Raw genomic sequence first — 16425 nt, 5'->3', positions numbered from 1 at the left:
CTAACCATATACAATATTTTGCCAGTATCAGTCACTATTTCTTCAAATATTTCATAGATTATCCCTCACTCCTAAAAAATCTTGGATTTTGTATTTACGAGAAACCTGTTTTCGTCTTCAATGATACATTACATGAATTTTCTTGATTCTCATCATAACGTTTCAATTGCTTTTGATCAAACTGACCTGATTGAAAAGCATGTCCCTGTTTAAAAGTGCCTGTAGATTGGATTGAATCAATTTGTATAAGGAGTAGTTTGTTGTGCACGGACGTAATCCACACTATCATCGTAAAGCTACATATTTGATATTCCATTGTGTTTAAGTTTTTATTTGATATTTGGAAAATGATGTTATGAAACTAGCAGCGATGATTATGTGATTCTCTCATCTGTAACACAATATGTTATCAAACACTTCATCTTTCAGAGATAGATGGAAATCATAGAGATAGAGATCTTTCTGAAAAGTCTTTTTTTAGTTCATATTGATCTATAACTGAGGAAAACTTTTCCTTGACTTGTAACAAATGCAAACTGTTTCTAGTTTATTGCCATGGATGCACATGTCTACAAGAACAGATAACCATCTGGAATCTATTCATTACATACACATATTACTAGGTTGGTCACTTTTGAATATCCTCAAAGGTTTTATCAACATTACATACCAAGCTGAGTAGGTGAAAATACATAGAGTTGGCTTGATACTACTTTTTACTGAGGCACCTTGGGAAGTAAATCTGTCAGGCAGGATTAGGATTAATTAAGTCAATTTGAAAAGATCTTCCTTTTATCACAAAGTCTTTGAGTAAGAATACACTTTAGCAATGTCCTAATTTAAACTTTTAAATTTTTGTTTAGAATATGCTTTTCAGCAGTTTATTTTTGATTCAATCAGGCTACCATTAATATCACAATGTGCACCTTTCATGTGACACCGAAGAAGCAAGAGATTTGAACCTGGTGTCATTGGCCATTTTCACCAAGGCTGACATAGACATCTCGAGTTCAACATGACTAATCGGACTATACTTCAATGTGGTATGTGTACAACAATGTATGTGCACTGCTTTCTTTAAATTACAAACTGCAATTAATTATTGACTATAAATAATCATTGTTCTAAGCTGTCATAAATCAAAGTGGCTATTCTGAAAACTGTTCTGAATAGCAAATGAATGTGACACCTTACACCTGTATCTAAGTTATCAGTCCACAGTACTGAAAAGTCATACCGCCTTTAACTTCCACTTACTGCCCTTCAAACCAAGGTCAAAATGATGTAGTGTTTGACTGAGGAAACCCATGCTTATAATGGGTGTAGATCTATAGCTAACCAAAAACACTCATTCAAGGACAGTGTGATTCCAGTTTGAATTCAAGTGCAACACTTTTGGCAAAGACAGCATATTGAAAGGAATCGCCAACAATTTGAAAAAAGAACGAAGAAAAATATTAGAAAATGATAACTATGCATAAGACAATGAAGTAATAAGAGAGTAAAGGTGAGGATGTAAGTAATTCATGGAGAGGAATGGGTGATAAAATACGTGCATTACTATGGATGTTGTGATTCATACTTTAGATAAGTAGTCCTACCTTACATCACAATATATTAACCTTACTGTATCCATAGAATTAACACATAACTAACACATAACTAACACATAACTACACAAACAATATAAACGTATTTTGAAGCTTTGAAACTAGAATTCTACGAGTATCATGCTTTGCAGTTCTTGTAAACTTTACGGCAACAGCTTAGCGCTACCCGTTTTGCGTAGGTCAGCGGAGCGGAAATTATTGCTCTGGCTCGCGAGAATGCTCCATATCAAAAGACAGGAAACTACAAAACCAGTGACACAGAGTATTCACAAAGTTGATATCCTATAATGACCTTTGACAAGACCACATATGAGTATCAATGGTATGGCTTCAATGCACAGGCACTCCTTAGCTGGTTAGTCTGCTAAGTAGATCGATTTTCGGCTCGATTTATCGATCCCGTAGTCGATATGCCCGCCACTGCAACCTAAATACTCACAAGGTGTGCAACACAATCACTCAAAAAACACACCACCTGATTTGTCTACTGGCCATGCGCTTACACAAAACATTCAGAACTACACTCCCATATACCTAATTGGATCACAAATTCAACCATCTCCTCGAAAATCTCGCCAAAGAGCGTGTCACTCGCGTCATCTTGAAGAAATCGGCCGTGTTTTGAGACCAAGCGGGGTGAAATGCAGCCTGCAGAACGATGCTACCATATGATGTAATTTTTTCCACTGCTGATTGGCTAATCAACGGCCAAAACAAAGGTCACTGCAAGACATCACTGGTGAAGTACAGTTAAACCAATCAGCAGTGGAAAAAATTACATCATATGGTAGAATCGTTCTGCAGGCTGCCTTTCACCCCGCTTGGTCTCAAAACACGGCCGATTTCTTCAAGATGACGCGAGTAACACGCTCTTTGGCGAGATTTTCGAGGAGATGGTTGAATTTGTGATCCAATTAGGTATATGGGAGTGTAGTTCTGAATGTTTTGTGTAAGCGCACGGCCAGTAGACAAATCAGGTGGTGTGTTTTTTGAGTGATTGTGTTGCACACCTTGTGAGTATTTAGGTTGCAGTGGCGGGCATATCGACTACGGGATCGATAAATCGAGCCGAAAATCGATCTACTTAGCAGACTAACCAGCTAAGGAGCGCCTGTGCTTCGATGAGTCATTGGCAAAACACAACCATGGCCTGACATACAACCAATGTTATGGGAGCATAAAGTATGAACTGAATATTGTACTGATGCTGCATACTTTCAAAAAACTTCCAAACAAATTCAACCAATTATCATATGCATGTAGTTTAAATACATTAATTATCATTAAAAATAAATATATGAATTAGAAAAGTTTCTCCTCGATAAGACTGCATTACTCAAATGCAAAAAACATGATAAGGTTAATGAAAACAAATTTAATGAGCAATTATGACATCTTCTGGAGACAGATGATAAAAGATTATCACATGCGACTAAGAATGTACCAGTATGCCAAAACACAATTAAATTTCTGATTTGAACTGCGCGCCTAACATAATTACATGGCAATAAAAGAAAATTACCCACAAAGCTTTGCATAAGTATTATATGACCGAGTAATAGTTACCGAAGATACTGTAACCAAATTGTGAAACTTACAAAAGTAACAGTACTGGTACATAGATGATAAAAAATGCACATTTTGCTACTTCCATAGTTCACATACAGGCTAATGTTGTATCAATTTTTATGTGTGTCTGTTGGTTCAATATCTAGAGAATGGCTAATGGGACTGTGATGATATTTGGTATACAGATGCAGTGTAGTAATGGCTGGAGCTGATTATACTTCATGTTTCTGTGACTTGCTTGCTAGTGAAGTTATCCAAGGTGAGACTTTGTTGACAATGGAAGCCTATGGGATCACCAATGCATACCATTTCAGTTGTACATAAAAGGAACCCCAAGTATCACGTCTACCTGTAGTGCTATAGTGATGCATGTTTTTTCATGATAATATCTTACAGTGGCACTCCCACTTTGTAACATTTTTAAAACACATTTTTTAATGCCAACGGTCGATATTTGATGTGGTGACTGCGCGCGGATCGCGAGATATCGATAAAAATACCGTCAATGACGCTGTACCTTCTCTAATGTGTGGCCAGGTCAGGTAATTGGTTGTTGGCATGGAGTTGTTGGCAAATGGTTGATGATGTAGGGGCATGAGGTGGGATATGGACCCAAAGAACCCAAAAGATGATTAAATATATCAATCAAAAAAATTCTAAGCTACAGTATAAACTGCCTAAAGATAGTTCAATGTGGAAAAAAAGTTAAATAATTCAGAAATAAGAATTAACAGTCCAAAATAGTAATGACGCACTTCCCTGCTGACCTGAGTGTATGTGAAATACACAACCTGACATCTGTAAATTAAATGTATACCAAGTGAACATTTTAAGTTACTTTTAACTGTTTTTAATGGATTTTTCAAAGAGTCCTGTGGAAATGATGAAAAACGCCTATCTGGTCTTGTGTTTGTATAACCTCATGGCTGATAATTGTCATAGTATTGAAAAAAAATTAAAAGTGAAGAAATTACTGTTTTTAATAGGCATATTTTCCTTGAAATACATGACCGTGTAAAGAATATATGCAAAAAGTTTTTAAAAGTAAATTTCTTTTCAAAAAATAACTTAATCTGTGACCAAAGGATTTTTATTCTTTGAGTTTACAAATTCAAACATTGCAATTTGTTCAATCATCTTGTGCAGTGCAAAATTTATAAAATGACTGAAAAATAAAAAAAAATTGGCAGAATTACAGTCTTTGTGAAGTAAAATTATGGGTTGACATCACGATAACTGTTAATCTGTTTGAAGTACTAATATACTAAAATTTAAAGAAGAAAAGTTCATGCAGAAATGGTAACATATATTGTCAGCAATGTAGTGTTACTTTTGACTTTACATCAAAATATGCCTTTTCAGGATACCAAATATATAGGGCGAAATATTAAAATCAGCCATGTTCAGCAAAATCCACACAACGGCATTGATCCTTTTCTAATTTGATTTGATTTGATTTGCTTATGTTATCCTTGTACGACAGTCAGTACAATATGGAACTTGAACACAACACGGTGAATAAGTATGCTGTCAATGGAATGGTGTGGCTGCATCCACATGCAGCAATAGGAGTGCCTTTGTCTCTCACCCCTCATTTCCAACCTGTCCCATCCCTGAAAAAATAGTTTGGTCTTATATTTATAATGTTAACAATTTCTGTATTTGTTAAAATGTGCACATCTCAAACACTTTTGATCATAAACATTTTCATTGTTTTTTATGGCTGACCAGTCAGTTAACCTGTTTATTTTGAATATTTGCGCATTTTTCCTCAGTATTTGACATTTTCAGAATACCTTTTTATTCAATTTGTCATTTTCTAAAAGTTAAAATGCTCCTTTGTGTGGTCAAGCTTTCCACAAGCATCAAATGTGGTATTTCATATACACGCCGCCCTGGAAGATATCCCAGAATCCACCACTTCATCTTCGCCTCAAAAATGACGGCCATCTAGTGATACCGCGGTAAAGACGCTAAATTTTCAAACTAATTTTAAGAGCCACTATGTATTTTCTAGTAAACTTATTTTCACACCTACGACATTTTATTGCCTGATGTACAAGGCAGTGGTATTTTGTTACAAATTTTCATTAGTTCTACGCATAAATTTTTTGATCGAAAAATTGATGCTTTGTAAAGTTTGGTCAAACATCCAATGTATTCACTTTTCCCCGGACGTTTTTTGATGAAAGTCATATGGTCAACCCGGTCAATGTAGTATCATTCGACTCTTAATGGTACGAAATGTGTCAAACTGTCATCCGACCCCTATTGACCCCTAGCGTTTTCACGTAATGGGGTCTTTCTTTCTGCCTACTTTTAGCGATTTTCTAAAATGTGGACGCCTTATGTAAACATAGCCAGGCCGCTAGGCCTGCAGCTGGGGCCGGGGCAGCGGGTCACCTCGACCCCTGTCCGTTTCGACCCAAGTAATTCACACCCTCTTGTCGTTGTTTGTGGTCAAATCAATCCAGGTGCCTTAGTCACTTCGACCTCAGTCAGTTTTCATGATACAGGTACATGTTTTCATGTACCTGACAACGTTTTACTGAGTACATTATGCAACTTGTTTCTGTGAGAAAAACTGCTGGCTTCGCTACAACAATCCACGGGACTGTGAACAATCTGATACTTGTGGGAGGCCTGAGGTACCCCGGCCCCATTGTCATTTACTGACTAGGGAACGACTGTCTCACTGAAGTAGGGATGGATAAAGCATGTCATTTACTGATTTTTGGAAATAAGGCATTCGTCATTATCGCAATTGCTTGCCATATGCGGCAAGATTGGATGAGCGAAGCCGATCCGCTCGCCTTGGTGTCTTGACGCCAAATGAGCCTCTTTCCGGTTTAGGCGTAGGCCTTATAGCAATGTATTATAGGATATCTTCCAGGGCGGCGTGTTTCATATAGGAAGGTCTGCCTCTAGAGGGCGGGCATCATGAACGGTGTTTGTTAGTTATTTCCTCCACATATTAAAACTTCTGATCGTACTGTTAACATTGAACATGGCCGACGTCCAATTTTCCTGTCTAAAACTTTCACTCATTTTCGTTCATATGACTCTGAAACTCCATGAAACGATTGGGAAGAAAGAGTTGTCTTGAAATATTGAGGTACTCGCCTATATTTTGCAAAATTAAATGAGAAAAAATGCTACGAAAATGTCGACAGGCTTACACAATGACCGTTTTCAGACTCAGAGGCATAGCATATGATTATCTGCAGGTTATGCAACAGGCCCACATCACGTGAGGCCATGAGGGGATATCCACGCAATGCAGTACCAAACACGAGCGCACACAGAGTGAGCAAACACAAAGTGAGTACCCCTTACGTCACCTCAGTAGTCTGTAATAGATCGTAGTCAGCTAAGAAACCTTGGAGAAAGGCTTAACACTGTGGGTATGCCGCTAAGTCCCTTGATTTTTGTCACAGCTCAAAATCGTTCTCCTACATCTCAACCTGAACCATGAACACCCCCATCAGTTTATGATATGACCCATCAAAATGGCATGACGTCAACGGATCTTGACAGACGGAAGTAGAAGTTAACAGATGGAAGTAGAAGTTGACACCAGCATACTGGTTTTCAACTCTCATACCTTCTCCGTCTATAAATAGACACGAGAAGGTAAAAATTGCAGATTTCACCATAATTTCAATATATCACATATTAAAATAATCCCTTGGAACCTGTATATCAAATATCAAAGCTATCGACTTGCAGTTGTTGAGGAACACACTTTTTGACCAAAAATGGCAAAAATTGCCCCAAAAATACAAAATTGCAGATTTCATCATTATTTCAATAAATATCATTAAGATCATCTGTAGGAACCTGTATACAAAATTTCAAAGCTATCAGATGAGCAGTTTTGGAAATACACATTTTTTGACTAAAAATGGCAAAAATTGCCCCCAAAATACAAAATTGCAGATTTCATCATAGTTTCAATAAATATCATTAAGTTCATCAGTAGGAACCTGTATACCAAATTTCACAGCTATCAGATGAGCAGTTTTGGAAATACACATTTTTTGACCAAAAATGGCAAAAATTGCCCCAAAAATACAAAATTACACATTTCATCAGAAATTCAATGTATATTACTTAGTTCATGTATAGAAACCTGTATACCAAATTTCAAAGCTATCAGACCAGTATTTTTTGAGAAACACATTTTTTGACCAAAAATGGCAAAAATTGCCTTAAAAATACAAATTTGCATATTTCTGCACAATTTGAACAAATCTGAAATAGATCATCTCTAAGGACCTATGTACCAAATATCAAAGCTATCTGACTGGTAGTTTTGAAGAAGAAGATTTTTAAAGATTTTTTTACCAAAAAGGACAAAAATTGCCTTAAAAATACAAATATGCAAATTTCACCATGATTTGAAGAAATCAAACTGACGTCACCCAAAGCAAACTGCATATCTAATTTCAAAGCAACCGGACAAGCGATTTCAGAGAAGAAGATTTTTTTACCAAAAACAGCAAAAAATGCCCCAAAAATACAAATATGCAAATTTCACCACAATTTGAACAAACTTAACCCTTTTCCTGCCAAGTCGGTGAAATTCGGTGTGGCCAGAATCTAAGCACTGGTGACCGTTATTCTCCCAACCCGGTGGAAATCGGGCCCTTTTTGGGTACCCCCTTTCCTGCCAAGTCGACGGCACTACGTTTTGCTATCCCCTGTGCGTTTAGGGGTCATCCGAGGAGAGGTTTTCTGACAAGGAACGCCTTTTCCCCTCGAAATGGGTTCGCGGGGAGTCGATAGACAGGGAAAGGTGCAGAAACCTGTCCGCCAGTCCCCCACACCCGAGGGGGGCTGGTTTTTTTTACCGCTTTTTAGCGGACTTGGCAGGATAGCATGGTGACGTTTTCTGGCGGAGTTGGACGTACTTGGCTGCCTGGCACTATAGAGATTGCTGCCGAACTTGACCAACTCGGCAATGCTAATCTAGAAGGCTACCTCTTGCAAACGACTTGGCAGATATGCCGATGGTGCGAGACGAAAGTCACTTATTCAGTTGTGCGTGACTGAAAATGAGAATGTATTTTTGACGGGACGGCTCGACTTGTTCCTCCGATGGAACGGATATGAACGACTCGGAAATACCATTACAAACTGGTGTCCGACGTACTAAGCTGGGCTTCAGCTCTGCAAGTTCAAGCCAGGCAACGTCCTTCACCGCCTTGGCCGTGCCATTCAATGGACGTAGCTTTGGATTTTTTATTTATTCAATCGTCCGATAGTATTTATTCAATCGTCCGAAGTATTGGCTCTGGTTTGCAGGCAAACGTATCCTCTTGCCGACGCATTAGTAACTACGTACGCTGTTTGCGTACAGAGAATTCAAAAGGTGACATAAGGTCAATATGCTACGGGGATACCGCCTGCAGTTAGCAGGGACTGCTTTTGTTATGCAAACCAGCTAGCAGTACAATATGGCTGCCAGGCATGTGGACACGTCGATGGCTAGAACAATGGAAGCATATTGCGTTGCACCCGTGCATCGCAAAAGTGAACTGAAGACTTGGGTGTAGTGACTGGTTATCACTGGTTAGCTGCAGCCCAGCCATGTCGGTACAAACCCGTACCTGACTGAGGACCACTCGATTAAGTCAGTAATGAACGGTAACACTCGTAAGCCAACTCCCAACAGAGCTGGCTAAACTACGTTGAGCTGTGCTTCAATGGCTCAGCCATGTCGTTAATACAACGGCAAAAACGTAGTTTTTGTGCTACACTGCCAAGTTGTTTAAGGTACGTATTCAATTGACCCTACCCTGGGGAAACAGGACAGGTTTGACGGTGCTTCTGCACCCCTAGCACGACCCTCAGGGTCTCTGACTAACAGACGAGTGAGGTGATGTTTGTGCCTAGCGGACGTGCGTAATACTGAAGGAGTTTATTTCCGAAAAAATAAACATGAAACGGCAATAAAATGACGCACTCCGAGGGGCAAACAAAGCCGGTGACCTCAATTTTTTTCTGCAGCAACCCTTGAGCTCCTTCCCCTGTCTACGGGCATGTAGAAATTATCGAAGTCTAACACGTATAAGTACGGCTAAAACTACCCTGAAAATGGGCGATTTCTGCCAAAATGCCTGGCAGGATAACATGCAGGAGAGCCAATCTTTTGCAGGCACATATTATGGGGCGGTTTTCTACTGACTTGGGAGAATAACGGACAAGGGCGCTCGGCAGGAAAAGGGTTAAGTGAGGTCAGCCCAAGTGAACTGCATATAAAATTTCAAAGCAATCAGACTTGCAGTTTCAGAGGAGAAGGCAATTGCTGACGGACGACGACGGACGACAATGGAAAATCAACCTATTTGATAAGCTCAGCGTCGCTGGCAGCAGAGCTAAAAATAGTTTCTAAAAATCATATTTTTCATCTGCACAACAAATATCAAATCAGTAAGTACTGCGGTTCTCAAGATATTTGAGTGGACGGACGCCTCACAAACGGACATACATACAAACATACATACTGACTGACGACGGACGCCGGACGGATACCAATCCCAATAGCTTCTATAGACTATAGTCTATAGTAGCTAAAAATGGAGTTGTTATTTTTCAAGTTGTGGGCAAATTTTATCATTTATCCGTCATCGGGTAGCACAACTTCGGCATTCTTCAGATACGACGCTGAAGCTGACACTGAGTAGCGTCATTTTCAGTGTCAGCTAGAAAGGTCACCTGAGGCTGAAGATGATGAGGAAAGATGATGAGGATGACACCAACTTTAGGCTCGTGTTGGAAGATTGTGATTTAGAGAGGTCAAAGGTTGTGAAGCAACAGTTGGTCAGTTGGAGGAACACGAGTTAAATGTAGTTCAGGTATTCCTGGTACATAGCACACTTGTTATCATTTACTGTCCAACACCAAAGGTGGAATTAAGTTTCCAGTCAGTCAGTGTCAATTCTAAGTAAATACAAAATTGATACTATTCAAAACAGCTAGGACTGTTCTCCAGACTGTTAACAAAGGCACAATCACTTTCATCGATTCAATCAATCGTAATACTATAAAGTTAAGACTTCTATACGCACATCTTCTTCCTGTCTCTAAAATTTTTTTACATGGATACATTATTCCATATGACATAAAGATTTATGTGTTTACAGAAATGTCACTTTCAGTGACATGTATTGATACTTATTATAAAAGTAATGGTATTTTCAAATGTTGGTGATGTTAAGTTTTACTTTATAAATCAAGAGTGAAATTGTAAACACATCAAAAAGGCACATTTGGAAGTGATGCTGTCTGGCAAGATTACGGTTTAGATACTGAACTGTGATATCCCCTTTGGCTTTATTCCCACCTTTGTAGACTTCACACTGTCTTGATTGTATAATCATGCAATATATCTGGGTCCACTCTTTATGGGCTACAAAGGCAAACAATCAAGTGTACTGGACTTTAATTAACTAAAAACCACAAAGTAAAGATGATGATGATGATGATGATGATGATGATGACACAGGCGAAGTTTTCCACACGAAAATTAAAGTGGAAAAGAAATTCACCAACAATGGCTTCATTTGTTTCCCCCACTTTGCTTCAGTATGACTGTGTCTTGGAATGGTTCAGAACAGCTTGATGATTTTCCCACTATTACCCACTATTAGCTAGCTTGTGTGAGAGCGTTTTAAAGCTTAGGGTAAATTAAGTTTTCACTGTCTGGTTTTGCGAACATAAAAAATTTGCTCTTTCTCTATAGAGTCAACATTGGGATAGCATCCATATGAATTGCAAACATAAGCAAATATCCTCCAATAGCGCTGTTCACGGTTACAGGTTTGTTACTAAATATAGCTGTACGCGCGTGACATCAGACACGCAGCTTGAAATGCGGACAAATTTTATCAATGTTGCATACATGGCCGTTTTTGCAGCTTGTACTCTGAGTCATGAATATGCCTTTTAGTATTCGTTGTTACACTAGCCTACTAAGATGTGTTTTCGTCGTTTTTGCATGCGTAATTTCCAATAAGCGTAATCTAAAAATGCGGATAAATATTTATTTTTGCATATTAATGAGAGAACAGTGACATAAACTGTGACCTGCCAAATACCAAAATTTGCACTGTGATGCATGAATTTTATTCTTGATTTTGAAAAAGAATGGTCTAAGGTTTCTTGGGTAAAAGTTTCCTAGACCTCTGGTTGAGCTCACTTTTAAGGCAAATGGTTGAAATACTACTCTGAGCGAATGGATACCATAGTAACTATGACATGTGTGCTCTCAATTTAAATGAGAGAATTCTCCTGATGGAAAGCATACTTTGAGTGTGACCTTTAATTTTCAAAGAAGATATGGGAATGTGATGACATATGCTGCGGATAAATGGTGGAAGCACAATTTTTTTAATTTGAAAATAAATAAACGTTTAGCTGTATGTTATCATGTGATGGAGGAGTTTAGAGCCGAGTTTTCCTTGTACAGAAACTTTGCAATGAATATTTATGTCAAAGTACCAACTTTCAGAAATATCTCTATATGGACATATGGCAGTTCAGGAAATCCAGAGACTGTAAATGAAAACTGAGAAGGATGGCACAAACATACCCAAATGGCTGACACCATCTAAATTTCCTAGTCACATTTACGACTAAACTGTTTCAAAAATTTCAGAAAAAGGTTATTTTCGTTGGGATACTATTCACATACAGATACATCATTCCCCATAACTTTTTTTGGTATTGTGCCATATTAAGGTCTGTTATGGTCACAAATTTATATTCGTTAATCAATTTTGATGAACCTAATTTTTGCGAAAACCAGTTGTTGTTTTACTGGAAACACAAAACGAATAATTTGACAAAATCGTGTTGTATCACTGATGGTCTAAATCTACACACGGTCCCTGTTGTGGAGGGACCGTGATCTAGAGAAGAAAAAGACCTTTCGTACATGTTACAAAAGTTAGAAAATGTGAATATTAAACGTCTGCGACGATATGAAGCCACGATGACCAACAAGTATTTAAGAACGAGCTCAGATAATGTTGACAACCGTGAAACAAAGAAATCTAACAATACTTATGGAAACTTGAAAATCGCCAGTGTTTCGGCCGATAAAATAGTAAACGGTGACTGGGTGAGGTACTATGTATTCACTTGTGAAGTTTTTTCCAGTGTTTTCATTCAAATGATGATATACTAAGTGTTATTGACAAAAAAAAATTGATCTGAGTCGCTCTTCTGTATTAAAAAGCGAAAGTGGCATTTATAGATCAACATCCATCGCAACTTCCTACTTCCATTTATGTACATGTATTATAGGTCACGCTATGGTGAAGGATGTCCAACCTCTATCCTGTGCACTGTTCAACTCGGTTTGTGAAGGAGATCGACTGCACAATGTTGAGACGCTCGGCACTATGTACTCATTCAAATATATACTCACATCTCATTGATTGTCAAACTACCTTCTTTCCGAATGGTAATCGGTCTCTTACTTCTACAGGTAATCAGTATGCTAGTTTGGTCGAAAACTCATTCAGAATGCTGAAAATGTGTTGGAAACAGCCACGACGATCCACAGCTACCACAAGATATGTTAATCAATGTCTCACCGCTGACCAATGATATCATTTCCTGTTCCGGGGGTGTGGTACCCTATGTGTTCTCTGGCATGACGAAATCGACGAAACGGCGAAATACAGCGTACGTTCTTTGAAACACAAGAGTGGAACGGAAGGAAAAATCGCCCAGCCCGCTTTTCCGCTTCTCTGGTCTAGCATGTAAATGAAGTCATACAAAGCCGTGACGAAAATTGCTGAAAAACCTCCATCAGGCCTCAAGGCCAATCGAGTTCGTTCGGACAAGGGGCCCAGAGGAATTCTCAAACCTTCTGAGCCCGACCTCACGTTTTCAAGACCATTGTGGGCTCGACTATGTGCATCATGAGTGAGAAAGATCCCAGCTGTAGCCTACATGCTTTGCATCCATATGAATAACGCATATCCACAATATCACAAATGTCGATACGACATAAATTTGTGCATAAAAACTGGATGACTGTTTCTTTGTTTTTGTCTTCGTGGGCCGGTTGGGCCTGGTTCAGTGGTTGGTCTTTTGATCATGTGCAATAATATTGAGCCTTGCGGGGGCACTCGAGCGAAAGTGGATCTTCTCCCGGATTTTCTTGAACATATCCTCCGATTTCCAGGCTCTTTATTTGTATCCAAAATCTTAGAACGAGACTTTGCATTTCGCAAGGCAGGGAAATGGAAGATATACAAGGGACTGGTAAGAAATTACAGGGGGTGTTTAGGGCAACATTATACAAGTTGTATGCCAAGTTGTGATGACGTCAAACGTCTGTTTGTACTCATGTGGAGTGAAAGGTTACGTTCATAAAGGGGTGATAAATTGTTTTGATGGTGTTACTACTAGTACTGTAACTGGTAAGAGTTGTGAATTGGGGCTTGAAAACTTACATGCAAATGATTGAAAAGAAGAGTCCTAATTTTCCTTCATTCATCCGAACTCAATCTACATCTTCTGATCTCCTTATACCTGTGTTGAAGGAACAGCTAGTTCATTAATTTATACACAAGCAGAGATGTTTTTGTTAGTTACACTGGTTTTTTTTAAAATAATAACCAGTACCCCTGCCAGGGCTTGCACCCAGCACATTTAGAATGTAAAGCACTATATAACCTGTACACCAAGAGAACAAGTAGCCAGATCTGCAGAAGGTGGTCCAATGTTCCATATAGGATGGTAATGCTGTGCAGGTTAATGGTATATTTATAGTCTTCATTTGTATTAATACAGACTTTACATTGATGTAGACATTTTGGGTTTCTCTTTATCAAATTTTTGCCTTGCATTTATTTCTTTAATTTTGTTCGTTATGTTTTCATTGCCATGTTTGTTGTGGAGGTCTGTTATTGGTTTAATACTTAAATACATATCATTTGTTGCATTTGCACAGTTAGGGACGGACCATTAGATCTTGGGAGGGGGGTGGTCAAAAACAGAAAAAAAAAAATTCAGAGCAGAAAGTTAGGAAAAAAAAAATCTTCAAACTAGTTTGCAAAATAAAAAAAAATAAATAAGAAGACAAAGGCGTAAAAAAAAATCTGCAAAAGTCTTTAAAATTTTGAATTTTTTTAGATTTTACCGACAGAAAGCAACTTTCTGTATTTTTTAGTACATCCTCCCGGCACATTTTTAATTTTAATTTATACATTTAGAGTGACTGTATCCCTTATACTGGAATTTGTGATTATCTTATCTTTTCAGGACTTTTGTATTCTGATCACTTGAAAATTATGAAATTATAGAGCCTGTTTTCTACTTGTTTCCTGCGTACAAACCAAGCAGGTACACTAGGTAAAACATTGAAACTATGGTATGGTTGTCAAGACAGAAAGTTGTATTTGCCTTTTAAGATCAAGGTAAACAGATGCAGGCCACATCAGTTTCATTTTTTCCCAGCATTTTATTGCAATGATGAATGCAAGAATGGGTGAACAGTAGAAACACGTCAATAATGATAAAACAACATATCAAGTCATTATGTATTATTTTGCTTTTAAAAAGGCATTTTCAATTCTTTTTCCTCAAAAAACAGCCTCAAAAAACAACAGCAACATGTTTTAACATTCAACAATACACTACGTAGAATGCCATCTATCCAACAAATCCCAACACAAAACACACAAAAGGGTTGAACTTTGAAAGTTTCTCAATAGCAAATACTGAATAACTCTGCATGAATAATCGTTTTTGTGTAGCAAATTTCAAAGAAATGGACAAGCCCTTTCAGAGAATACAGATTTTTTGACCATGAATGGCATAAAATGCCATAAAAAGACAAATATTGAAATTTCAACACATCTATACACATTAAATCAATTTGGACATGCTGCTACAGAGAAATAGATGTTTTGATCAAAAAAGGGCAACAATTGCTCTAAAAACACAAATATGCAAATTTAACTATATTATTTGCTCACGTGTGTACACACGTGGGCATATGTCGCAGCGATGTCTGTCTGTCTGTCTGTCTGTCTGTCCGTCTGTGTGTCTGTCTGTCTGGTCCATTTTCTCAAAAACGGCTTATCAGATCAGAATCAAATCTGGTACATATATTCAGTTAGCAAATGGCAAGAACTGATTAGTTTTTGGTGGGTCTGGCTTGCATACTTTTTGCTCATTTGCATAATTAATGATTTTAGAAAAAATTGATATATATTGAAAACAACTACTCAAATTTGATGAGATTTGCTACAAATGTTGATCACACAAAGATATATCAGCAGTGGGAACCATTAAGGGTGACATGAAAGATAAATGCTAATTTGCATATTTAATGAACTTTCCTAACTAGGGATATATGTCTGATTTGACTTGATCAAAATTAACCAAACTTGGTATGTATATTAAAGATACTATGATTTAACATTATTGAAGTCTTTAAGCGTTTTAATTTCAGCCAATTCCTAATTTGCATATTTCATGAACTTTGTTAATTAGGAATATATATTTGAAATGACTGGACCAAAGTTGATGAAACTTGCTACATGTATTGAAGCCACTATGATACAACATTTTTGAAAGTCATTAAACATTTTTACTTCAGCCAATTCCGAATTTGCATATTTAATGAACTTTCCCAATTGGGGATATAAATCTGAATTAACTTGATTGTAGTTGTTGAAACTTACTATATACATCAAAGATACTGTGATATAACATTATTGAAAGTCAAAGACATTTTTACTTCAGCCAAAACCTAATTTTAATATAAATGAATTTTCATAATTAGGTATATTTATCTTAATAGACTTGATCAAAATTGATGAAACTTACTATGTATATTAAAGACTCTATAATTCATATTATTGAAAGTCATCAAGCATTTTCTCTTCAGCCAATTCCTAATTTGCATAATGAACTTTCCTAATTAGAGATATATGTCTGAATTGACTTGACCAAAGTTGACAAAATTTGCTACACATATTGCAGATACCATGATACAACATTACTGACAATCACTAAGCATTTTTACTAAAGCCACTTCCTAATTTACATATTTAATTAACTTTGCTTATTAGGGATATATACCGGGATTTACTTGATCAAAGTTGGCAAAACATGCTATGTACATTGATGATTATACCAGGTACTAGATCAAAACAATATCGAAAGTCATTTCACATTTTCATGTCAGCTTATTTATAATTTGCATATCTAATGAGCT

The 16425-nt window shown here is 37.5% G+C and overlaps 1 protein-coding gene across 7 annotated transcripts in view; it reads right to left on the bottom strand.

Moving 5' to 3' along the window:
• LOC139141358 (amyloid beta A4 precursor protein-binding family B member 1-interacting protein-like) overlaps window positions 1-12798 on the bottom strand; it is a 76555-nt gene extending 63757 nt beyond the window's left edge. For 3 of the 7 annotated variants that reach the window (XM_070710998.1, XM_070711000.1, XM_070711003.1), the window contains exon 1: window positions 12638-12774. Coding sequence is in view for 4 of the 7 variants with exons in the window: in XM_070710997.1 (XP_070567098.1) it covers window positions 12616-12617 (2 nt within the window). In the remaining 3 variants the exon portion in view is untranslated. Of the gene's footprint in view, window positions 1-12615 lie in introns of all 7 variants that reach the window. The other 4 variants (XM_070710997.1, XM_070711002.1, XM_070711001.1 and 1 more) reach the window with 3 other exon arrangements.
• Between the last annotated feature and the right edge of the window lie 3627 nt (window positions 12799-16425).

Source organism: Ptychodera flava, chromosome 9, assembly GCF_041260155.1.
Source record: "Ptychodera flava strain L36383 chromosome 9, AS_Pfla_20210202, whole genome shotgun sequence".
In the NCBI taxonomy this organism is placed as follows: domain Eukaryota; kingdom Metazoa; phylum Hemichordata; class Enteropneusta; family Ptychoderidae; genus Ptychodera; species Ptychodera flava.
The sequence above is the reverse complement of the archived record's forward strand: the minus strand, read 5'-3'. Positions and strand labels throughout refer to the sequence as shown.